Consider the following 15,867-nt stretch of genomic DNA (forward strand, 5'->3'; position numbering starts at 1 on the left):
GCACGGTGGTCACGTGACGGGACGGGGTGGGGAACGGGGCGGGGCGGGCGCGGCGCGGCATCACGTGACAAGGCGCCGCCGCTCGCGGGGTTTGTTTCGTGCAGCGGGCGCAACACCGGGACCAGCTACCATCACGCCGGCCGGGTCAGACCCCGGCCCGCCCGCCCCGGCCCAACCGCCCACGACCCCGCCTGGCTCCCGCTCGCGCCCATGGCGGCCCCCGGCGGCTCCCGGCGATGGCCGCTGCTCCTGCTGCTGTTCGGTGAGAGGCCGGGCTGGGGGCTGAGGGCTCAGGGGCTGCGGGGTGAGGGGTCGGGCAGGTGTGCGGCCTTGCGCGGGCCCAGAGGGATGTGGGGCGGCGTGAGGGGGCGGGGGGCTGCTCGGGGGCAGGGAGCTGCGGGGCTGGGGTCGGGCCGGGCCCGGGGACTCCTGGCGAGTCGTCCCGCACCGGCCGAGGCGGCTGCGGGGGGAGGGGTCGGTCCAGGTGCCCAGAAGTGGACGACGGAGGGAGGGCCCGGCGCGGCCCTCGGGTCCCAGCCCTCGGGTTGTGGGGTCAGTCGGCAGTGACTTGGTGGTTTCTGAGCGGCGTGGTTCGCGCCCTTATTTGGGGGCACGGGTGGCCCCGGAGGGCTGCGTGCGGCTGCAGCCGGAGACGCGGGACCGCATGGGACTCGGCTTGCGCCCGACGCGGATGTCCCCGCAGGAGAATAAGGCGGGCGGCGACCCCGGCCTTGAGAGTTCGTCCTTCGGGCTTTTAACCTTCGCCCCCAGCAGCATGGCACAGAGCGCTGACGCGTGTGTTTATGTCCTTGTGAATTTTAATTACGTTATAATGACTTAAAGTTGCCCTTGAGAGTTTTGGGGAGCCCACAGTGGACAGAAGGGGGGGGGCTAGGCCTGGCCTCCCAAGGGTCGTCTCCATTTCTAGTGAGTCAGGAGCGCTGCCTCTGTGTGTGTGTGTGTGTGTGCGCGCGCGCGCGCGCTGGGCCCACGGAACTCGGGAGCTGCCCGTGGGCGCCGGTGTTTTATCCATTGAGGAATTTTGCTGTCATTTATCTGTCCTAAGGAGAAAGGGATTGTGCTGACTTAAACAAGAGTCACTGCGTGGTTTGATTTTTGTGGCTACTGGGAGCTCCCTCTGCGGCACTTTCTCACCTGGTCCCCATGATACGGGAAGATTAAAGTGCCAGGAACTGAAAAGAGGTACCGGAGCTCACTGGTGGGCGCTCCCTTGAGTTCAGCAGACACAGAAGCAGTCTCCCAAGTACCTGCCGAGAATTCTCAAAATACCTACTCTGAAGTTCTTTTATTGTGACAGAATGAATTTTGGTTTCAGGATTTTGTTTTGCCTGTTGCGTAAAATGAGTTCTTAGAGCTCCAGGACCCGCGCGGGGGGGTGCTCTTATCCCAGCCGCAGACCCGGAGCCTTGCTCTCCCCCGCAGGTGTCATGAGTTTTGAGAGGGCCTGTGGGACAAGCCTTGTCGCGTCAGCGCGGCTCATTGTTCTTTATTAGAAGAGCTCGCCTGCATTAGAACTGTCACATTTTGTTTCATGTTTTAAAAACTCACCTGAATGAAGAGAATCCATACTTCTCTACATTGATAGCTTGGAGTAAGCATTAAATTAGCTTTTTCTCTTTTTTTTTTATGGCCATGCCACGAGGCTTGCAGGATCTTAGTTCCCCGATCAGGGATTGAACCTGGGCCCCCAGCAGTGAAAGTGCGGAGTCCTAACCACTGGACTGCCAGGGAGTTCCCATAATTAGCTTTTTAATGTCCATTCCATCATATCTTTTAAGTTTTATGTTCAGTTAAAAATCCAACTTTTAAAAAGTTCTGTTAAGAGCCTGTATTTAGGTCTGTTTAAAATGTCTATTTTAATGCACAATTTCACCAAAAAGCATCTTTTCTAAAAATATTTCAAACTTCTGAGTCACAAATTCATCCTGCTTTGATAATTAGAAAGTAAAGTTTCCTTTGTGTTTTAATACTTGGTAGAAAGCATAGACAAGTGTGAACTGGAACTTCTTGATACATACGATTAAGTATATTGCATAACGGAGCTCTTGACTGTTGCTGTCACCGGGATGACCTCCTTCCCCTTTCCAAATGAAGAACTGTTGCTTAGGAAGTTTGAAAAAATGTTGTATACCGATTAATGTTACCCTCGCTTGTGGGAGTTTGCCAGTTGCCCAGGTTGGCGACCTAATTTTTCACTAGATTTGAGGTCAGATGTTTTGGGTCCATAATTTTGAATTTATATTGTTAGATCCATCCCAGGCTGTATTAGTCCTTTCTCCTCTCTGCGTCCGGAAGACTTGACTATGTGCGTGTACAGCAGATGCTTCTGCTGGAGCATTGGTTCTGCTGTGTTGTGATTATTTTCACACCTGTGTCTTCCTCGAGCCTCACATACAGTCAGTGCTCAGCACGTACAGGAAGAGATGTGCAGTGGTCCCTAACTGAATATGCACATGAACTGTTCAGAAACGCACATTCTGGTCTCTAGAGTCTGGGACTCCGTGTCTGGGGTGGAGCCTTGGTCTTTCTTTTTTTCCTTTACATTTTTACAGGTGATTATGTATCACTGGTTAAGAAGAATAAAAATCCTGGCTTCAAGGAAATCGAGCCCAGAGAAATTAGAAAGTGGTTTCTCCTAAACAGTTCAGCAAGGAACGTATTGACTTGTTCCTCTAGGTGGCAGCTTCTCTCACATGCAAGTGAGTGTGTCGTAATTTGAAGCATATTCACTTGCTTACCAAGTGCTGGAGAGAAAGTGTGGTTCAGGCGTGGCCCTCGCTGTGCCGCCGGCCCATGGCAAGCTCGGCGGGCACGTGCTGTGCGTCAGCAGAGCCAGTTCCAGATCTGGCTCTGCACCATCACTGGCTGTGTGACCTCGAGCACAGCAGTTAACTTTGTGCTTTGGACTCCACATCTGTGAAAGGAAATCGTCACAGTGTCCGCGTGTTAAAGTTGTCACCATAGTTTATAGTTGCCTGCAAGGTGCGCTACAGGTGCTAGTTAAATGAAACGCTTATTTGACGGTTTGTGTCAGGTACCAAGGATTCAACAATAGATGAGGGCCGTGTGGCACTGAACGCGTCGATAGTAACAGCTAACGCTGAAAGCAGGCTGAGGCCTTGTACCCAGCGCTCCCCTTGCTTTGGCTCCCTTGGTGCTCATTTCCGTCTCACAGGTGCCTAAACCGAGGGGCGTGGTGCTCCCTCTGGGCCCGGGGTCACAGTCAGTCAGTGATGGAGTCTGTCGGAGACTGAGATCTCTCATCTCAGGCGGGCGTGCTCCCACAGCTGCACCTGTTTTAGAGACTGGAGTGTCTCCAGGTGGGAGTGTTTTGAAGGAATAAGCCACTCGTTCCTCTGCGGGACCCCTGGAGAGAGGTTGGCGTGAGTCTGGCGCCCGTGCCGAAGGGGAGCAGCTCCCGGTGGTGCGGGTTCTGGCTTTCGGGAGGGACACCCCTCAAATTACTGCACATATCCTAGCTAATTTGAGATGGGGGTTGTCTTTTATAGAGTTAAACACTAATTTCTGACTCTTAGCATGCGTGTTTCTCTTACCGTTTTTTGCTGTAATGCTCTTGTAGACGTTTTTCTCGTTACGTGTTTCTCTTACAGTGTTTTGCTGTAACGCTCTTGTAGACGTTTTTCTCGTGACCAAAATTGGCTCTGGTTTCTTGTTTTAATAGTGGAAAATTTGGGGGCCTCTAGTGCTGCCGATGCTGTTTGTTTTGTGTTTCTGGGGGTTTTTTGGCCATGCCTTTCGGCATGTGGGATCTTGGTTCCCCGACTAGGGATTGAACCTGCGCCCCCTGCAGTGGAAGCGCAGAGTCCTAACCACTGGACCGCCAGATAAGTCCTTGATGCTTATTTTAAGTTTGTTTTAGTAATACTAGTTTGTTGTCCTTTGAAAGCTCAGACCTTCAGCATGTTTACTAAATGAAAAAATTGACTGAAAAGTTATTTATGAAGTGTTTTCTAGTTAAGTGCTTTGAGTCAGTAGAACGTTTTTTGGTGACTTAGGGACCTATTTTATAGGAGGGTGGCTTGGTAGGAGCTGGCCTGTGCGGGCCCTTGTGGGAGGTGGCTACCTGACCTGCTGTGCTGTGGCACGTGTGACAGCCTGTGGCTCCAGCGCCCGAGCTGTTGAGGGCAGCTCAGGCCTGGGGGCGCCCATGTGCACTGTGAGCTGGTCGTTGTCCGGTGTTTCTCTGGCCTCAGCGCCCAGGCTTTTGCTTCTGCTGCTGAACCTCCGTTTGCCTGGCTGGCATCTCTATAGCTCTTGTGTACTTACTCCATCGCTCTCAGAGACATGTCTTTAAAAACCTTCACTGTAGGGCTTCCCTGGTGGCGCAGTGGTTAAGAATCCCCCTGCCAGTGCAGGGGACACAGGTTCGAGCCCTGGTCTGGGAAGATCCCACGTGCCGCGGAGCAACTAAGCCCATGCGCCACAACTACTGAGCCCATGAGCCGCAACTACTGAAACCCGCACGCCTAGAGCCTGTGCTCCGCAACAAGAGAAGCCACCGTGATGAGAAGCCCGCGCACCACAACCAAGAGTAGCCCCCGCTCGCTGCAACTAGAGAAAGCCTGCGCGCAGCAACGAAGACCCAACGCAGCCAAAAAAATAAAAATTAATTAATTAATTAATAAAGAAAAAATACTTTACTGTGTCAAAAATGAGTTGTGGGATTTTCTCTAGGTTTTTTTTTTTTTTTTTTTTTTTTTTAGCGGTACGCAGATCTCTCACCGTTGTGGCCTCTCCCGTTGCGGAGCACAGGCTCCGGACATGCAGGCTCAGCGGCCATGGCTCACGGGCCCAGCCGCTCCGCGGCACGTGGGATCTTCCCGGACCGGGGCACGAACCCGTGTCCCCTGCATTGGCAGGCGGACTCTCAACCACTGCGCCACCAGGGAAGCCCCTTCTCTAGGTTTTTAAAAGGAACGTTCATTCATTGGAAATGACTTTAGTGGAATCTTGCCGCAGTATTCGGGGGGTGGGCGGAGGTTAAAATTTGCAAAGCACAACAGACAGCATTTTTCTTGTCTGCCCTAGTTTGCTTCGTTTGTAGCAGTTTTTCTTTATGAACACAGATTTTGGTATTTCCTTTACCTGAGGCTTACAGGAGGGTATGCAGGGTTTCTGTCTATACTGTTTGCTTTAGGCTTAAGTAGTAGTTGCTCTGAAGGTTTTATTTGGTGACGGTCCCAAGGGTGAAGTGAACTGGGTTCACTGGAGTCATTTCACCACGTCAGCGACAGGGACTTGAGAATGAAAGCTAGTTGGCTGCCTCGGAGCCTGCTGCCTGGGTCACACGTACCCTTAGAGCCGTCATAGCCAGAGGTGCCGCTGCTTGACGAAGGGCGTGCAGGGGTCTTAGCTGCAGAACCAGGAGGTGTGTTCCGGGGAGTGTGGCGGTGCCGGTGCTGGTGGGTGGCTGCTTGGCTTCAGGGTGGTCCGGACGCCTGCTGTCTGTGAAGAACCCTGTGCTAAGGTGTGTGGCTGTCACTTAACCTTCTCTGACTCAGATCGGAGTGCATTTGCTGCTAAGCTGCCTGCTCGGGGTTTCGGGCTGTGGCCCTGGCCCTGAGAACTAGCTCAGAGTGGTGGCCACTCCCAGGCTGGGGGACCTGTGACAGCTGCCTTCCGCCCCTTCCCTCAGGCACTTGGCGGCTATACCTACAGAGGCGTAGTGGTGTCCTAAGGTCACACAGCCAAGTCCAGGTCCAGTGGAATTACTGTATTTTGAGGACCTTCTGGATACGGGCAAAGAGCTCTGATCTTTGGGTCTGCGGCTTTTCTTGCCACGTCGCCAGTCCACGAGAGGCAAGAGCAGAGCCGACTCTTATTAAGTAGCGATTTGGGTCCACGGGGTTTCTGTAGAAGGTCAGCATTTAGTTTATGTTGAGTCCTGCCCTCAGGACTCCACCCCGCGTCCCCGAGATCCTCTGAGAAACGAGCGTGGGCAGCCTGGGCCCGGGGTGACTCAGAAATTGACCTGTGACTTCCCGGTACGTATTTTGAAGAAAAGCATTGAAGAGCTAATGACAGGTTGGCAAACTGATGGGATGGGTTTAGAGAGAACATTTTCAGACCAGTCTCCAGGAGGGACAGAAGCCCAGCTGAGCCCCACCTGCGGGACCTGTGTGTCTAGTTCTTCAGCGATTTAAGTAGCTTTCCTAATAACAACTGTATTGCCGCAGCTGTAGACAACCAAAATTTTCTAAAAGGTGTTTGGTCATTTCTGTCTTTCCTGGAGTTAGCAGGCCTCGTGCATGGTGTGTCAGCTGTGTTTGTGGTGAAAGATGGCAACGGGACAGCTTGTATCATGGCCGACTTCTCTGCTGCCTTCCTGACCAGCTATGACACCCAGAACGGTTCTAAGGTAGGAAACACCAGGGCCCTTCATGCCTTGCTTGTGTGTGTGATCATTTAACCTGCCTTGACAGTCTTACACGTGTGTGTGTTTCTTGTATGTTATACAGTGCTGTGTCTCACAGGCAGTTAGTACCTGTAATAGTCTGTGCATTTTATATACTGAGGATGCAGTCATATTATACGAACCATTTCATGCTCACTATTTTATTGTGAGCATTTTTCCAGTTTTCTTCTTGATTATCTTTTGTAATCACAACGTAGTACTTCATTACGTTAATCACGCTAATTTACTAACCCATCCCCTGTAACTAAGTTTTCTTATGTTCTTTTTATGCCTGGTGTACAGCTCTGTGAATATAGCTTTTTTGATCTGTTGAATCTGCTTTAGGTAAACTGTTACACTCCAGGAATCGTGTGTAAACAGGTGCTCGAGGTGCAGTGCCACTGTACTAGTTGGATTAGAATGTCCCTTTTGGTTTTGTTAAAACAGCTTTGTGTCTCTGCAGGATGAGAAAGCCTTTTGCATTTACCAGATCCCTAGCAAATAAGCAGCATTTCTTTGTTAAGTCTTCCTCCGTGAATTACCTGTTAGTGGACTTCCCACTTTCTCTTTCCATTTAACATTTGTTCTTGTAAACATACTCTTATATTTTGTTTTCAGTGCTTTGTTGAAGCAGTGTTTTTCCTTACCCGTCTCCACATCCAAGGCACCATATCTGTTTTCCGGCACTTGGAGGGCAGTGGGGGCCCAGGGCCGCTGGGAGGACGAGTGGCTTCTTCAGAGCTTCTGGACATGCCGGCTGCCTGGCCTCCTCAGTTCATTGGCCCTGTCTTGATATAAATGTGGTCTCTATCGGAACAGGAGAAAGCAGGGAAAACTTCATTCCACAGAAATGTCTCCAATTGTAAAGATTTGTCCAAACACCTTTTATTTATTTTTAATTTTTTTTTTAATTATTTTTTTTAACGTGGACCATTTTTAAAGTCTTTATTGAATTTGTTACAATATTGCTTCTGTTTTATGTTTTGGTTTCTTGGCCACAAGGCATGTGGGATCTTAGCTTCCCAACCAGGGATTGAACCCGCACTCCCTGCATTGGAAGGCGAAGGCTTTAACCACTGGACCACCAGGGAAGTCCCCTAGGCACCTTTTATTCTAATTTCTACTTCACTTCTTTTTGTTTGGATTTTTTAAAACATTGTTTCATTATATACTAATCGCGTACACAAATGGGAACATGCGTTTGCTGTAATGTGCCTTCCCACTTCACACAGTGTGTCTTTGTCACAGGCGTGGTCTGTTCATCAGGACAGTGCTAGGACAGCTTCCCACGGGTCCTTCACCCAGTCCGGTTCATCGAGATGAGCTTTGGTGGTTTTGTAGTTGTTTGTTTTGCTTATAATAGTTAATTCAGACAATTCTGCAGTAAACTCCCTCTTCTCTTTGTTTAGAGAGACATATTCTTTAAGTACACTTTTCTGTGGCAAACATGACGTAATGGCTTTTTTCAGATAAAAGTATCAGCTCATCCTGAAGCCCAGCGTGAATTATTTCACTTTTGAGATAACTGTAGTTTTACTTCTCTTGTAAATGAAAATCATATTAATGAAGAACAGTTTTAAATTAGTGCATAATTAGGTCATCCTTGCCTTGCACTTGAGTTACTTTCTGGTCTATTACTTGACATGTAATACTGACTTTCATGGTTTTTGTTTTTATTGAAAATGAATGCATTAATAGTGACATCTGAGATGGAGCTGGGGTCGGGGCATGTGTCAGATCTTTGGTGTTTCTGAACCCCTTTAGTAGCCTACACCCTAATTGTGTTCCACTGTCATCATGTTTGTTCCAGAGCGTGACCTTTGAGCTGCCGGCCAGTGCAGAAGTATTAAATAGCAGCTCTTGTGGCAAAGGAGATGCTTCTGACTCCAGTCTCGTGATTGCTTTTGGAAGAGGCCATATGCTGACCCTCAATTTCACAAGAAATGCAACACGTTACAGTGTCCAGCTGATGCGTTTTGTTTATAACTTGTCAGATACAGGGATTTTCCCCGATTCGAGCTCCAAGGGTAAGAACCAATATGGACCAATTATGGGGTGGAAAAAACTGGGTCGGGGGAGTATCTAAAATTGCTTCTAAGCACTTCCAGGAGTTAAAGATCGATTTTTTTTTTTTTCGTGTAGAAACCAAGACTGTGGAATCCGTAACCGACATCAAGGCAGACATAAATAAAAAGTACAGGTGTGTGAGCGGCAAGCGGATCAGCCTGCACAACGTGACCATCACGCTCCGCGACGCCACCATTCAGGCCTACCTCTCCAACGGCAGCTTCAGCAGGGAGGGTGAGGACCGCCCCGGCCCAGCCCTCTGGGTGCCCGGGGAGCCCTGCGCGTCCTCGGAGAGCTGCCCCTGCCCTCGGTCTTCAGAGAAGGTTACCCCTTTCGGTGAGGGTGGATTAAAACAGGCTAAAGGGGCAAAGCAGTTCAAACCCTCTCTCTTCCCTTGTTACAGAGCTAATGGGGTCAGGGTTGTAGGCTCTCCTTCAGCTCAAGCCGCTGTCTCTACACAGAGACCTCACCTAACCTCAGTCCAGCTTGGGCAGGCCTGGGGCAGGGGTGGGAGCGACCAGGGGGGCCTTTCAGGGGTGCACCCACCAGACCCAGTGGTCTCGGGTGAGGTAGTCGACCACTTGTTTCCTCACCTGCGAAGTGAGGATGCTCACCTGTCTGCGGAGGGTGAGGACTCGCAGGAAGCTCCTGCCGAGTGCTTCTCCGGGTGCCGGCCGGAGCCTGTGGTAGAGGGTGTCGTTTTCTGACTGCGGTTCCCCACATCCTGCCCGGCAGCTCACTGTCATTTCCTTAGGGGGAGGGAGGTGTCCCCACTGTCGTTCTCTGTGTTTAAGCCTTGCCCCGCAGCCTTCCCTGGTGGCTCGGAAGCAGCTGGGGTGCCTGCTGACCCCACGGCCCTCCATGCGGCCAGCTGCAGCCCTGGGCTTGGGCAAGGGCCTCTGGGCTCTGTACAGCCAACAACTAAAAATGGTGTTTTTGCTGATAGATTAACGTTAAAAAATAACGTTTCACAACACATGAAAACGATGTAAAATTAAGTTTTGCCGATCATAAGCGACATTTTATTGGGACACAGCCGTGACCACCCGCTCACCCGTTCCTGTGGCTGCTCTCTCACCCTCACACGGCAGAGCCAGGTTGGGACGGGCGCTGCAGCCCCCGTGTCCGGCAGGATCGGGTGCCAGCCCCGGGCCCGCCACAGGATTGACGTGTATTCATCTTCCCGTCTTTCATGTTTGATGTGTGGATTCTTGTCAGCTCTTCTGAGAGAGTTAGAAGTTCAAAACAGAAATTGCTTTTCAGTGAAGTTTATCACACGTCTCACCTCCTGCCCAGCTTGGCCTTACTAACGGTTTCATTCCTTGGGAACCTTGAGTCTCACTCCCAGTCCAGCTCAGGTGCGGACCGTGCTAGAACGTCTCTTTCCACTTGAAACTTCGTCAGTGCAACGTGCAGGTTTATCTGAGTATCTGCAGCTGCCGGGAGACCAGCAGGGGCCTTCAGGGTACACGAGCTTCTGAGAGCTGTGAGAAGGGCACTGGGAGGGTGCACAGCCCCGCCCCTCCCCTCCTCCCCTGCCACCACCCCTGGGCTCCCCGCCTCCCAGAGGCCTTGCCGGGGGAGCACGCACGTCCCCAAGTGATCCTCTCAGGTTGTGAGCCCTCTGTGGGAGGGACTTTGGTATCTGCCGTAGGTGTCAGGCTGGTTAACACAGGTAGAAGGGAGAGGGCTGTCACCCACACACATTCTAAACTCCTGAGGTTTTCTGACTGGCGGTTAGTAAGAGCTTCGTGGAGACAGCAGGTCACACGTTACAATGGCTCAGTGGTCGGGTAGACAAGGACTTGGAGACTGGCCTGTTCTCTTCGTTTGTCTTAACGTGGTTTGTGCATTTAGTCATTTGTGTCCTGTGACAATTGATAAGTAACTGATAAAACTGCTTTTAAAAGCACCGGTGTCCCAACGTCTACCTGCAGCTTTAGCTCCAGGAGGGAGGCGGCAGTGCCAGCCGGGGCCCCTGGGGCCAGGCATCTCGGGGGTGCTCACCCAGCTGAGCCCACCTCCCAGAGCTTGGGTTTTGTTTCTCTTTTTTGCCCTCTTTCTTCTCTAGAATAATGCACTTTCCTCTACAAGTTGTGTGAAGGCCGGCGGGGCAAGGTGACCCTCAGGGTGGGCTGAGTTACCCGTGTCCCAGTCCTCTGGGGTGGACGTGGAGTCCGCAGCTGGAAAGGAGTGCAAGCTGGACTTGAGCTTCTGCTGGTGGACGGGTTCCAGCCGCTTCCCGAGCGGCTCCCACCCTGGAGGTTTGGGCGGGCTTCCATGGCTTGGCCTAGGAGACCCGTGGGAAGGGTCAGAGCTGGATGGAGATCGTGTATGACCGTTAGTGCTAAGCTTGCCCACTGTCCACGGAAACAAGGTGGTAAAAGGAAGAGCCTTGGGCTTCCCTGGTGGCGCAGTGGTTGAGAGTCCGCCTGCCGATGCAGGGGACACGTGTTCGTGCCCCGGTCCGGGAGGATCCCACATGCCGTGGAGCGGCTGGGCCCGTGAGCCATGCCCGCTGAGCCTGCGTGTCCGGAGCCTGTGCTCCGCAACAGGAGAGGCCACAACAGTGAGAGGCCTGCGTACCGCAAAAAAAAAAAACAAAAACAAAAAAAGGAAGAGCCTGGGTTGGGGGTGCCGGATGCCCTGGGGTTCGGGACGTTCGCTAACCTTCAGAGAAGGCGTGTCTGGCCCATCAGCCCCTGTGGAACACGTACAGTTACTTTTCAGCTTTTGCCTCAGTCAGCTTTGATTTTGAATATAAATTTTTGTCGTAAGCAGTCACGGTGGGTCAGATTCTGAGGGATGGGGTCGTATGCACACCCTCAGTGTGTCCTCCGGGGGCGCCCTGTGCCCTCCCCTGTCGGACCTGTGCGGCCGGGGCCGCCCCCATCTCCTGATTGTGTCTCTTGCCACTGGGCTCCCACTCGCCCCCTCGCTGGGCCCTCCGCCTGCCCCGGGTGAGCGCCCACAGCAGTTGGCTGACCCCGGGCATGGAAACTCGGCTCCGTCCTTGACCAGTAGGGCCGTCTGGTGCCCGTCCTTCCCGGGGCCGCTGTCAGTTCTCCTGGGGCACCACGCCGAGGGTCCGGGCTGGCGATGGTGTGTGTGTCCTGTGTCCATCCCCGCGGAGGCCAGGCGCTTGGGGCCGCTCTGCTCTGTCTCTGGGACCATTTCCAGCCCAGCGCCTGGCACAGGGGCTCAGAGAACATGTATGTGAATTGTTGCCGTTGCAAGTGGCCTGGGTCCCCAAAGCACGGGGTGGAGTTGAGGTTTTGTTCTGCCCTTACGGGGGGAAGGTTTGTCCTGCAAGGGAGGGTGTCCTCGCGGACGAGGGGCCAGGTCGAGCGTCGCCGAGGTGACCTGCTCCCGTCCAGGGTTCCAGAGCAGCGTGCGTTAGCCCGTGTCTGCCTGGAGGCCTGGAGGTTGTGTTCTGTGGGGCGGGGCCCCTTGAGAACGTCAGCTGGGGCCCAGGGTGGGCTCGGGGTCCAGGGTTCCGGGAGGTCCTGAGGCGGCGGCACGACTCACCCCACCGTCCCCACAGAGACGCACTGCGAGCAAGACGGGCCCTCGCCGCCCACCCCGACGGCGCCACCCCGGCCCTCGCCCACTCCGGCGCCCGAGAGCCCCTCGGTGTCCAAGTACAACGTGAGTGGCACCAACGGGACCTGCCTGCTGGCCAGCATGGGACTGCAGCTGAACATCACCTACAGGACAAGGGGCAACACGGTAGGCCGGCTGGAGCCCTTCTCCCCGCCCTAAGCCTTGCGGACCGGGCGTCCCGGGGTGGGTCGCGGGTGCTGCGTGTCCTGAGCTGCTCAGCTGGAGCCCCGTCCCACCTGGGCCACTGCATGTGCAACGGCAGGGTTGAGTCTCCCGACCCAGGCTGTTGTGCGGCCCCAAAGCCGCAAGTGTGTTGCCACCACAGGACGGGTGTGCTGGCCTGGGAGGTGGTGGGATTTCTTGGACGCTTTACTGCTCGGACACTTGGGTTGTCTTTCTACTCTTCCCTTGAGATGACGTTTCTCCCTGAGGGTGAGAGTCTGGGGATGGAGACGGGCCACCTGCTGCTGCGGGGACGTGAAAGCAGCCGGAAGTACCAGGAGGACCGTCTGGCATCCACACTCTGCCCGTGGGAACTTGCCATGTTTTCTTCTGGGTTTGGTTCACGTGAACGTGGCTTTGAAGCCGCTGCTTCGGGGCTGCCTGTGTCCCCTCAGGAGCGCAGGCCCGGGGGAGGGGAAGCCGACCTCTTGGCTCTTCTAACTAGACGGTGACCAGAGAGTTCAACATCGACCCCAACAAGACCACCTTCGGGGGGAGCTGCGCAGCCCAGCTGGTGACCCTGGAGCTCCGCAGCGGGAACCTGCTCCTGGTGCTGCAGTTTGCGATGGTGAGGGCCCCCCGGCCTGCCTCCTGGACCCTCGGCCCCACCCGCGTCTGTCAGCAGACGCCTTGCGCTTATCCCACAGACGGGGCAGGGGCGACCCGGGGCCTCAGGTGCTGTCCTCCGCCTGTCCTGGGGGCAGCGTTTCTGCGTCCTCTGCTCTTCATGCCTGCCTGGGAAGGGCCGCGTGTGCAGTTAGCAAAGGAGTAAGAGAAGAGCCCCTGGTGGGTGTTTGTGGTACACTCTGCAGGTGAACTGCTGGGTTTCTCCTGATGAAGTTCAACTTTCCTAGGAAGTTAGATGTTGACTTTTCTGGAACGTAGCTCCTTCAGTCCGCATCTTATCAAGAGTCTGATTCTGTAACAAGGTCTGTAAGGAGCTGATCAGGATTCATGTTCCCGAGACGACAGGCTGCCTTTTATGGGCTGGGCGCTCTGCAGTTTCCTTCTGAAGCTACAGGTGCGGGAGGCCACCTTTATCACCGGGCCCCCCACCTCCCCGGGCCTGACGGTGACCGTGTGATTGTCGCCTTCTCCCTAGAATGCAAGTTCCAGCCGGGTTTTCCTGCAGGGAGTCCAGCTTAATATGACTCTGCCCGATGCCAGAGGTAAGACCGCACCCCCCCCAGCCGGCATGCCTGTGCGGGTGCCCCAAGGCACTCACCCCTGCTGCCTTTGCAGAGCCCACCTTCTGGGCCACCAACAGCTCGCTGAGGGCGCTGCAGGCCGCCGCCGGGAACTCCTACAAGTGCAACGCCGAGGAGAGCGTGCAGGTCACCGAGGCGTTCTTCCTCAACATATTCAGAGTGTGGGTCCAGGCGTTCCACGTGGACGGGGACAGGTTTGGGCCTGGTGAGTAGGCGAGGGCGTGGTAGCTGATGGCTGGGGGACCCCTTTCAAGTCTGAGATGTTAGTGCCAGTTCCGCTGCCCGCGCCACCTGGCCTCTGCGCGCTCCAGCCCGCCTGCGGGTGTGCTCACGCCGCCCTTTGAACAGAGGGCTGGTGAGACCCTTCCGCGCGGGAGCGTGTGGGCAGCGGGCGGAGGTGGGCAGCTGGGCCGTGTGTCTCCACAGTGGAGGAGTGCCAGCGGGACGCGCGCAGCATGCTGGTCCCCGTGGCCGTGGGCGGTGCCCTGGCAGCGCTGGTTCTCGTCGTCCTCATCGCCTACCTCATTGGCCGGAAGAGGAGCCACGCCGGCTACCAGACCATCTAGCCGGCTGGCCACCCGCGCCCGCCGCGGGCCAGCAGCAGCTGCGCAGCCTCGGGCCCTTCCCTGGGCTTAGGTTGCTGCCAAGGGGGCACCCTTCCTTGCAAACTGGTTTTCAAATCTGCTTCGTCCAGTGTGAAGCTCATCCGGCCACATTTACTATGCACAAAAGAGTAACTATGGAAATGACGGTGTTAATTTTGCTAACTGGGTTAAATATTTTGCTGACTGGTTAAACGTTAATATTTACCAAAGTAGGACTCTAAGGGGGGTGGGGGGTAAGAGCTTTTCTAAATGGGCACTGGCTCCGCTGTCATTCGGCTTTTTAAGAGTCCGGTGTTTGGTGTCTTCACTCTTTACTCAGACGTAAGCCTTACAAAGGGAGTCTCTGGTCTTAATGCTTTGAGGAAGGTTGGTGGCTGGGAGCCTGACGCGAAGAGATGAGTAGGAACGAGGATTGCAGGGCAGGCGTAAGGAGCGCCAGGGCTCGCGGCGCCGGGTCCGGGGCTTCCCACGCGCTGCCACTCAGAGCTGGCACTTAAGACAGCAAAGGGGGCGTTTACTTTCTTGTGAAGTGATTTTCCGTCTTCTGTTGGAGGTTGGGGTGATCCTCTGTCTGCACTGTGTACAGTAATCGTTTCACTCTGATTCATCGCTTGCAGCTCGGTGGGCTGTGTGCTGAGGACCGTCCCCTCCTGGGACGCGTTGCCGTAACGATGCTAATAAAATGTCTGTCTGTCTGTCTGGGCCTCATGCTTTTGCAGCTCCCGGCGAGAGGTCGTGATGGGCGTGCGGTGGGCAGGGTGTGCCTGGGGGGCTGCCGTGTGGCTGGTCCTCTGGGTGGCAACTTGAGGAAAGGCCAGTCTTCAGTGGCTCAGGGGACAGATCACCCCATGGGAGATAGGCCCTTACCTGTTCCCCCGGGTCAGCGGCTGCTGAGGGGGAGCTGGGGCCCCAGTTAGAAGAGACCCGCGCCCTCGGAGGACCCACAGGCCTTGCTGAGGCCGAGTGCAGCCTGTCTGCGGGTGGCCCTGTGCGGCCTGTACTGTGCAGCCGTCCCTTGAGACCAGGCTCAGCGGAGCAGGGCCCATGAGGGACGCTGAGGTGGGGTAGGACGTGGCTGCCCAGCAGCAGCCCAGCCACAAGTGGCGTGAGCTGCGTCATCATCCCGCATGTCCATCTCCGCTTCTCTGCGGTGTGGGTGGTACAGGCCTGAGCCCGGAGAGACCAGCAGCTGGCCCATCCTGCAGGGTCACGTCTTGGCAGGCGTGGTGGGATTTGTAGCATCACACACAGTAGGAACACGTTAAGTTAAACCCAGCCCATGTGGAGGTGGTGCGTCTGCCTTCGTGGAGCCCTGGGCGGTGACGTGCCCCAGGCCCTAGCAGTGCTGCTGGTGAGCTGCCACGGAGGGGAACCTGTCGCGTGGTTCCTTCCAGGAAAAGCCCACCTGTCCCCGTGTGTCCTGTGCAGGACAGCCTGCCCGGGCTGTGGGTTTCTCAGCCAGAGGAAGAGCCCGCAGAGGGAGGGAGGCAGGGCCAGGGTGGAGGTCCAGGGCCTCCAGCCCTGAGCGGAGGGGTTTCGCTGGGGGCATCTTCTCCCTCCAGGGGTCCGGGATGACGCAGCCCAGATCTGACTTGCAGGCCTTAAATCTTACACACGTGCATCTGGTTTATTCGTCACGTAACACGATAATTTTAAAAAATCATTTGAAAAACTTACCTTCTACAGCGAGGTCACGTGCGCAAACCTCCCCTGGAGGCCACTGCTC

General features: G+C 54.8%; 1 protein-coding gene across 1 annotated transcript; it reads left to right on the forward strand.

The window, feature by feature from the left end:
* The first annotated feature begins 62 nt into the window (after window positions 1–62).
* On the forward strand, window positions 63–14,836 carry LAMP1 (lysosomal associated membrane protein 1). Its single transcript, XM_059995880.1, has 9 exons — window positions 63–262; window positions 6,279–6,400; window positions 8,247–8,463; window positions 8,579–8,737; window positions 12,048–12,232; window positions 12,774–12,896; window positions 13,431–13,497; window positions 13,571–13,741; window positions 13,963–14,836. Exons 1-9 carry the CDS (start codon window positions 211–213, stop codon window positions 14,100–14,102), a joined length of 1,236 nt encoding a protein of 411 aa, XP_059851863.1. The 5' UTR covers window positions 63–210; the 3' UTR covers window positions 14,103–14,836.
* Window positions 14,837–15,867: the final 1,031 nt, after the last annotated feature.

Source organism: Delphinus delphis, chromosome 18, assembly GCF_949987515.2.
Source record: "Delphinus delphis chromosome 18, mDelDel1.2, whole genome shotgun sequence".
Taxonomy (NCBI): Eukaryota; Metazoa; Chordata; class Mammalia; order Artiodactyla; family Delphinidae; genus Delphinus; species Delphinus delphis.

What these genes read in the sequence shown, in the direction of transcription:
- LAMP1 (XM_059995880.1), top strand. Translation starts at nt 211, where the DNA reads ATGGCGGCCCCCGGCGGCTCCCGGCGATGGCCGCTGCTCCTGCTGCTG. An exon ending in ACACCCAGAACGGTTCTAAG is followed by an intron (nt 6,401 to 8,246) that starts GTAGGAAACACC and finishes TGTTTGTTCCAG; the next exon opens with AGCGTGACCTTTGAGCTGCC. An exon ending in CCCCGATTCGAGCTCCAAGG is followed by an intron (nt 8,464 to 8,578) that starts GTAAGAACCAAT and finishes TTTTTCGTGTAG; the next exon opens with AAACCAAGACTGTGGAATCC.